The sequence below is a fragment of the Benincasa hispida genome, chromosome 9 (assembly GCF_009727055.1).
Source record: "Benincasa hispida cultivar B227 chromosome 9, ASM972705v1, whole genome shotgun sequence".
In the NCBI taxonomy this organism is placed as follows: Eukaryota; Viridiplantae; Streptophyta; class Magnoliopsida; order Cucurbitales; family Cucurbitaceae; genus Benincasa; species Benincasa hispida.
This window is the reverse complement of record NC_052357.1, coordinates 78,673,784-78,682,486: the sequence shown is the minus strand read 5'-3', so window position 1 is coordinate 78,682,486 and position 8,703 is coordinate 78,673,784. Positions and strand designations below refer to the sequence as shown.

The 8,703-nt window shown below is 34.5% G+C and overlaps 1 protein-coding gene and 1 non-coding gene across 2 annotated transcripts; one reads left to right on the top strand and one right to left on the bottom strand.

The window, feature by feature from the left end:
* The first annotated feature begins 2,328 nt into the window (after nucleotides 1-2,328).
* Nucleotides 2,329-6,876, top strand: LOC120085633 (protein TIC 55, chloroplastic). Its single transcript, XM_039041732.1, has 3 exons — nucleotides 2,329-2,872; nucleotides 4,739-4,841; nucleotides 5,644-6,876. The coding sequence occupies exons 1-3, from the start codon at nucleotides 2,454-2,456 to the stop codon at nucleotides 6,760-6,762; spliced, it is 1,641 nt and encodes a 546-aa protein (XP_038897660.1). The 5' UTR covers nucleotides 2,329-2,453; the 3' UTR covers nucleotides 6,763-6,876.
* Nucleotides 2,922-2,995, bottom strand: TRNAI-AAU. Its single transcript has one exon. It is a non-coding gene; the product is annotated as a tRNA-Ile (tRNA).
* Nucleotides 6,877-8,703: the final 1,827 nt, after the last annotated feature.

Genomic DNA, 8,703 nt, shown 5'->3' with positions numbered 1-8,703 from the left:
AATTGAATTTAGCATACATAATTTATTTTGATGCATAATGTATAATGATTATGTAAAATTGTGCATTCTGTAAAAATTGGGATTTCGGACCGATCCCCATTTATGCTCAAGAATCCTTACCGGTTTCTTCACATTGGAGACTTGAGGAGCAAGATGTATTATAGGTGTAAAACGGTAATTTTGACCTAGTTGTAAATACGAACAACCTATGAAGGATCGACTTACTGATTATGGTTAAATCAAATGAACAGAAAATATATCTACAGTGAGGAAAGTGCAACTAGTGAGCTATAGTGGAGGTAGTTAACGAATATCGATTAATTCGTTTTAAAGAGTTTAACCAATTAATCTCAAATTATTTGAGCTCGTGATCTGTAGGTCTATTAGGTCCCTCTACTAGCTCGTAAAAAGATCAAACCTTAGAATTGCGTGTTGAGGGAATTTGAAATGTTCAAATTCAGTTTAGGGTTTGAATTATTATATTCGATATAATTAAGCGCTTAATTGATGAATTAAATGGTCTTGGAAAGTTATAAATATTTAATTGAGATCTAAATATTAATTACATGAATAAACTGGATTCATGTTTTGGATTATGGTTTTCATTAATTTAATATTTGATATTAAATTATTTAATTAATTAATTAATAATTATTTAAAATAATTTTGATTTTGATTTTTCAATTTCAAAAAAAAAAAAAACTAATAGAAAATCAATTTAAAATAGAAAGTGGGTTTTTCCCACTTTTTTCATTTGACTTCCACCTATTTCACTTAATTAGTAGAAGATTGAGAGATTCTCCTACTTTAGTCAGGTTTACATGTCCAAATTACATAAATACATATTAATTTGAAGAGGATTTATTCATGCAATCTAATTTTGAAAGTGAAAATTCTGAAATATTTTTTCTTTCACTCCAACTCTCAAACCCACACCAAATATCTCTCAATTTGGGTTCCATCACCCAATCTAAGGTCTGATATTAGTAGAGATGACTCTTGTGGTGGTCTACTTCAAAGATTGAAAAAGAAACTGAAGGAGATTTGAAGCATTTTAGAGGATTCATCAAAGGTTGTATGTTTAAAACCCTATTTCTATTGTTTTAAGAACTTGCATTATAATCCACTAAAATCAATGTAATTAGAGTGTTTAGGACCCAAATTTCTTCCACTCCATCAATATATATGTGTGTGTGTAAATATGTATATATGTTCTTGCCTACCAGGTTATGCAAAGGTGATGATATAGGTTACAGGTATCAGATGGACAACAAGTGTCATGAGAGGGTTGACATCTACTGTATTCACATCTCTTTCTGGGTTAAGAGGGTAGCCTGGGAGTGGGTGTGACATGATATCTAATTTATATATAAAAAAGGGAAATAAAACTTTTCTGTCCTTAAGTTATGGGTCTAGTTTTATTTGGTCTATAAGTTTCAAAATGTTAGACATGTAGTACTTAAATTTTAAGTTCACTTTTTAAAATTAATATTAATAGTGAAATTTAATTAATAATAATTCTTTTAAATTTATTAATTGATATAAACATTAAAAGACGAAAATGAGTATTTAATAAAAAATCAAAATTAAAATAGTAAATCATAAAATTTATAGACTAAATTGAAACAATACTTAAATATTAAGTGTAAAATTATAATATTTTAAAATATATAAACTAAGGTCACGTTTACACCCGTTGAAAAACAATCCATCAATGATAATATAAAAAGTGGATCCTAATTGATTACTTTTATTGTTATTTACCTGTTTTATGTGTAACTATAATGAGATGTGAGGTTCGTCTTGAAATTTATAATCAAATCATGTAATATGATTGAAGAATAAAATCTGTTCGATCTGATTGTGATTGAAAATTATGCAAGACATACTACCTTATCGTTATCATTACAAATATTGTTACGGTAATAATATGAAAATTATGAACTTGTCACTTTTATTATTACATTATCACAATCGTTATCGTTAGGACAAAACGATAACGATAACGATAACGATAATAGTAATAGTAACAATAAAATATCTCATAATTATAAGTATACGCAAGAAAAAAAAAAAACAATTCAGTTATGTCTATAAATCAATCTTATTACGATTCATGGAAACTTCATTCCGATTATATAATTTTTTATTACCAAATGTTTCCTAAATTGAAATCAAAATAAAGTCTTACAATCTTTGAAAAGGGAATTACAGGTATTTTAGGAAAAAAAAAAAAAAAAAGAGAAAAATCCGACACGTCGTTTCTACAAATCACAAGTGTCCTTGAAATTTGTCCGTTCACGTTATGGTCTCCTCAATTGTGTGGTTCAGAGGCCGCCTTACTCTTCTAACCAAGCAATCATTCTTTTTCAACTCAAACCTATGTTCATCTTTTCTTCACCTTCCCTCCAAAACCCTAATTCCTCTTCTCCTCTCTCAACTCAACCTCCCCCATGGTTTCTCTCCGCCCATTTCTTTCCCTTTCCTCTTTCTCTCACGCGCGTAACCCCACGCGCCCCACGAATTTTCTTCTTCTTCGCGCTCTGTCCTCTTCCTCGTTCAAATCAGTCGCCACTAAAAAGAGTTCCTCGGTGCGCACCGGTGCCGTCGCAGACGCCGAAGCTGCATCTCCGAGCGGCGATCTGAAGGACGATGACGCTCAGGTGGTTCTTTTGGGTCCGGCGACCGTCGAGGAGCCTGGCGGTGAAGCTACGGCGGAGTACGAGTGGACTGAAGAGTGGTACCCGTTGTACTTGACGCGGAATGTGCCGGAGGATGCTCCGTTAGGGCTCACTGTGTTCGATAAGCAGTTGGTTCTTTACCGCGATGGAACCGGCGAGCTTCGCTGTCATGAAGATAGGTGCCCACATAGGTAATCTTAAAATCCCCCAAAAGAAGTAAAAAAAAAAGAAAGAGAAAAATGGCCCATGCAGGTTTCGAACCTGCGACCTTCGCGTTATTAGCACGACGCTCTAACCAACTGAGCTAATAGGCCAGTTGAAATCTATTATTTTATTTCACGGTATATCGATGTTTAGGTTATTTTTGTTTCAAAATTTTCTCTCTGTTCTATTATATCTCTGTTTTTTCCCTTCCTCTGACACATCTCCAATTACCTTTATTTTTGTTTTTTTTAAAAAAAATAAATATATTTTAAAGAAACGATTATTCTAGGGATCATAAGCATAATTTTGTCACAAGTTCAGTTTCTTAATTTGACTTATCTGTATCTATTTGGTTAAAAATGTTTAATGAATCTCCAAATTTACAATTTTGTGTCTAGTAGATCGACCCGGTATCTATTTGGTTCTGTAGAGCATTAAAAGTATCTACAAGTTTCTGAATTTACAATTGTGTCTAGTTGATCGACTTTTTGTGTCTATTTAGTTCTCTCGTGTCTAGTAGATCGACCTCTTGTGTCTATTTGGCCAGTTAAAACTTAAAAGTGTCTAATAAGTTTCGGAACTTACAATTTTATGTTTATAGATCTGGGAATTTGAAAAGTTTAAAGATTAAACTTGTTATTTTGATAGTTTAGAAGCCAAATAGACCTGAAGCGAGGATTAGATTTGTCATTTTGAACCTTCAAATTATAACTTAGATTGAATCTTCTTGGGTGGCAGAAGGAGTTAGCAACAAAATCTTTTGAAAGACATTTCTCTTCAGATTCACTCTTATTCCAATCTTATTTTATGTGTCGTTGGAGATGGTAAGGAGACACATTTTTGGAAAAATCATTGGGTGAGGGATAGACACCTCTCATCTGCGTTCCCTAGGTTGTATCTTTTGTCCTCTTTGAAAAATTGCTTTGTGTCGAACTTCTTGGTGTGGTCGGAAAACTCTATTTCTTACTCCTTTGGTTTCCGTTAGTCGTTGACCAATAGGAAAATGACTGAGGTGACTTCTCTTCTTCCCTTGGTCGAGGATTTTGACTTCAGGATTGGGAGGAGGGATGTTCGTATTTGGAGGTCCTGACCCATTAGCAGTTTTCTCTTGTAAAACATTCTTCAGGATTTTATTGGATCCTTCTCCTTTTGTCGAGTCGATCTTTGATGGTTTGTGGAGGATTAAGATTCCTAAGAAGGTTAACTTCTTTTCTTGGTAAGTTTTGCTTGGTCTTGTGAATACAATGGATAGAATTTCGAGAAGGATGCCTTTGCTAATGGGTCCTTTTTGTTGCATAATTTGCCGGAAAGTGGAAGAAAACCTTGCTCACCTTCTTTGGGAGTGTCAGTTCACAGGATCTTTTGAAATCATTTTTTTGCAAGAGTTTGATCTTTTGATTGCCCGTCAGAGGGAGTTCCTCCTCCATCCACCTTTCAAGAGAAAGGTCGGTTTCTTTGGTCTGTTGGGGTGTGTGCTTTATTGTGGGATCTTTGGGGGGAGAGGAACAATAGAATGTTCCAGCGAATGGAGAGGGGCCGTAGTGAGGTTTTGGTCTTTGGTGCGGTTTCATGTATTTCTTTGGTCTGCTAGGTCATTTGTAATTTATTTGGGCTTTAGTTTCATGTACTCTCTAGGCAATACTTCTCCCAGAAACCCTTTCTTTAGTGAGGGGGTTTTGTCAGCTTGGTTGTTTTGTATGCCCTTGTATTCTTTCATTTTTTCAAACTAAATATAGTTGTTTCAATTGGAGAAAAAAAAAGAAAAAAAAAAAAAAAAAAAAAAAAAAAAAAAAAANAAAAAAACTTAGAATGAATCTTCGTAACTTTATCCTACTTACATAGTCTGGTTTTAGGCTAGCAAAGCTCTCTGAAGGCCAATTAATCGATGGCAGACTGGAATGTCTTTACCATGGCTGGCAATTTGAAGGCAAGGGGAAATGTGTGAAGATTCCTCAGGTAATAGAGTCTGACTATGAATTTGTTTGGACTAACTTTCTAAGTGTTTAAAAATATATTCTTTTTACCTAAAAATATTTCTTAAATACTTAAAAAGTCATTTCAAAACAAGTGTATATAGCTTGTACGTTCATATTGGTGCAATATAAAACTTGGAGGGATGCAAGGAAGAATTCTGAGCGTGATTTTGATATAATTTTTAAGAGGCGAAAAATACCCCTAGAAAACCTCAATTACTTTCTTTTTAGCTTATTATTGTCTAACACAATATTAAAAAACACTTAAATACACCTTACATAATTTTTGTCTAGAGTAGTCTCTTTAGTTAGTACAAGTGTTTCTAGGAACTAGAAAGTATTTCCAATTAAAAGTATTATTGCCAAAAACCATTCAAAACATATTTTTACTTCTCTATGCGAAGTAGTTTTTTCATAATTATATTGCCTTTTTTTATTTTTTTTTAAAAAAAAGAAAAGCAAATTGCAAAAAGTACCTCTGAAGTATGGTGGTAGTTGCAATTGTACCCTCAAACTTCCATTGTAAAAATTGAACCCTCAAACTTACATAATTGTAGAAATTGTAATAATTATAAGTTTTGAGTGTTCAATTTTTATTATTTAGGGGTCCAATTTCTATGGCTAGTATAAGTTTTGAGGGTTCAATTTTAAGACTTGTATAAGTTTGAGGGTGTATTTGCACTTATGACCACATTTTAGGGGTGCTTTTTGCAATTTGCCCAAGAAAACAATCATATGAATTGTCTTAATCCATCCTCGACTTGGCTGAAAACTCTGCAATACAGCTTCCATCAGATGCCAAGATTCCTAGATCAGCATGCCTAAGAACATATGAGGTAAGGGACTCACAGGGAGTTGTTTGGGTGTGGATGTCGTTGGAAAAGCCTTCAACCCTAAAAAAGATACCATGGTTCGAGAACTTTGACCGGCCCGGGTTTCGGGACATTTCGACTGTTCACGAGCTTCCTTATGATCACTCAATACTTCTCGAGAACCTTATGGACCCTGCACATATACCTATCTCCCATGATAGAACAGATTTTACTGCCAAAAGAGAAGATGCTCAGCCACTTGGATTCGAGGTTACCGAGCGTACAAATCGTGGTTTTGCCGGTTGGTGGGGCCGTGCTAAAGATCAGTCATTGGCAAACTTCTTAAGGTTTGAAGCACCTTGTGTCCTTCAGAATAACAGGGAATTTCCCAATAAAAAAGGTGAAATGGATTACTTTACAGGACTTTTCCTCTGTAGACCTACAGGCCAAGGGAAATCCATGCTTATAGTGAGATTTGGTAGCACAAGATCATCTCTCTTGGTAAAATTGCTGCCTACATGGTTTATGCATCAAAATGCTTGCAAAGTTTTTGAGCAAGACATGGGATTTCTTTCATCCCAAAATGAAGTCCTAATCAAAGAAAAAGTACCTACCAAAGAACTCTATCTCAACTTACGATCCTCTGATACTTGGGTTCTTGAGTACCGACGCTGGATGGACAAAGTCGGGCACGGGATGCCATATTACTTTGGACACAGTACAATATCGTTGCCCAAACTACCTGCCATTGTTGAACACGCCCCGGCGGGAATAGTTGCTGGAGCTTCAGCATCATCTCCAGCTAAGGGGGGAATCGGAACTATGCATGCTCCGAACTTGTCGAATCGGTACTTTCGACATATCATTCATTGTAGAAGTTGCAGCAATGCCATCAAATCTTTTCAAACTTGGAACAAGGCTTTTTCTGCCATTGCTATCACATTGGTTGCATCGGCAATTTTGGTGGGTGGAAGGCAATGGAAGGCCCTCATTTTGTTATCAGCAGCATTATTCTTTGGTGGAGCTTATGCATGCTCGGCTATTGTGGCTTTAAATACAACAAATTTTATAAGAACTCACAGAAGGTTGTAAGTTATTGGATATAGATTTTAAAATAGTATACTGATAATACATACTTTGGGAGAGCAAATGCTTTGTAAATTTTTGTTGTTTGTTGATTTCCAAATAACAGAGTGATTGACCATATGGAGACCCTCTCTAGATGGTTTCATGATTATGAATTCTAAGTCAAATTTTACCCAAAAAGAAAAAGAAAAAACATTTTTTAGTTTTCAAAACTTGTCATGAATTTTAATAATAATAAACTCGAGAGTGAAAGTAGGTTTATAAATTTAATTTTTTAAAACTCAAAATAGTTATAAGTTTATTTTTATAAACCAAATGTTTGTTTATCAAGATTGATTGATTTTAGTTCCTTCGACTGTCAGAAATAAAACTGGAGCAGCTGAAACTGCAAAGTGATGTAAAATGGGCACAGAATTTGGTATAAATTTCCCATGTGATTTGAAGACTTTGTAAGATAAGAAAATTGAATTAATATTGTAGTTTTTAAAATTCATTAGCCAAATATTGTTTCAAAACTATTTAGAGAAATATGGTAGTTTTTTTTTATTTGACTCGTATACTTTAAGGTACTCTCTATATTTCTTCATTAAGGATGTTCTCGTATTTCTTATAACTCATCATAGAAAAAAATAAATTCACATTCATTTTTCTTATGTAACTTAAAATTAATAAAATATAAATTAAAATGTTTATATTAATACAACGATTTCATGTATCTCACTCATTAAAAACAATAATAAAAAAAAGCGATGTATGACACAAGGCGGACATCGTCGATTTCAAGATGATTGTCGTCGTCGACTCTGAACTTGAGGTTGCTCTGGTTTCTCTTGATGTTGTTTTGGTACCTCTACATGCGTTTTTCATAGTATAAATATTCATTATGCTCTTCATGGTCGCACCCATGTCCATGCAGGTATAAAGATGATGGGCCGGCCTCTGAATCATAATATCCTAACCAAATATTGGCATCATCATCATCGGACTAACATAACCAGTCTGGCTCTGCATCTGCATCATAGAAGGTAATTCTTCCACATTGTGGGCGACCTCATTAAACTCATTTACTTCTACTCGAGTAGGTCTCATACGTTTCAGAACTGGTGGATGAGCAGTAGATTTATCATACATATAATGTATCTCTTCCATATAGCTCTCATTGTTACCACATGTAGCTAGGGGTGTACATAGTCCGGGTTGGGCCAGGTTGGAAGATTTTTCTAGACCAACCCAAAAATTCGGGTTGGCTAATAATGAACCCTATTAGTTCTTTTTTAGAGGGTCAACCCAACCCAAAATTTTCGGGTTGGGCCGGGTTGGGTCACCATTTTTTTTTTAATTTGACTGTTTTTTTTAACTTTTATATATATATATTCGGGTCGGGTCGGGAATGGGTAACTCGAGACCCAACCCGAATTTAATATTTTTTTAACATTTTTAACCCAACCCAACCCAAAATAAAATCTAACCCAACCCACCCCTTGCAGTTTAGGCTGGGTAGTCCAGGTTGGTCGGGTTACCGGATTTTTTGAACACCCCTACGTGTAGTAATAACCTGGTTTGGATCATTTGCAACATCATAGAGGCAATTTTTATTTGATCTCTGTGAATTATAAAATGATTAAACAATATTTGAAATAAATTTAAATTAAAAATAATTGGACAATATTTATTTAGGTACCAAATAACCCATAGTTGCTCTCTGACAAGTAATGCAGCGTCTTGTAATATTATTGTACCAATTGATGTAATTTGAGTGGCATCCCTATCAAATTGCCCAATAGAAATCCCTACTGCAATAAAGATAATGCTATCTCACTACCAAATGTGCAATTTTTTCCAACCAAACTCTAGTTCTTAGGTCGACGTCATGCAGTAGGGGTTCAGTATTACAAGGCGATGAGACATCATGCTGGAAACCAAATTGTCTCATTACACTGTCAGGAA

Coding starts and splice junctions, on each gene's coding strand:
- LOC120085633 (XM_039041732.1), top strand. CDS start 2,454: ATGGTTTCTCTCCGCCCATTTCTTTCCCTTTCCTCTTTCTCTCACGCG. Junction 2,873..4,738: donor GAAGATAGGTGCCCACATAG/GTAATCTTAAAA, acceptor GTCTGGTTTTAG/GCTAGCAAAGCTCTCTGAAG. Junction 4,842..5,643: donor AATGTGTGAAGATTCCTCAG/GTAATAGAGTCT, acceptor TCTGCAATACAG/CTTCCATCAGATGCCAAGAT.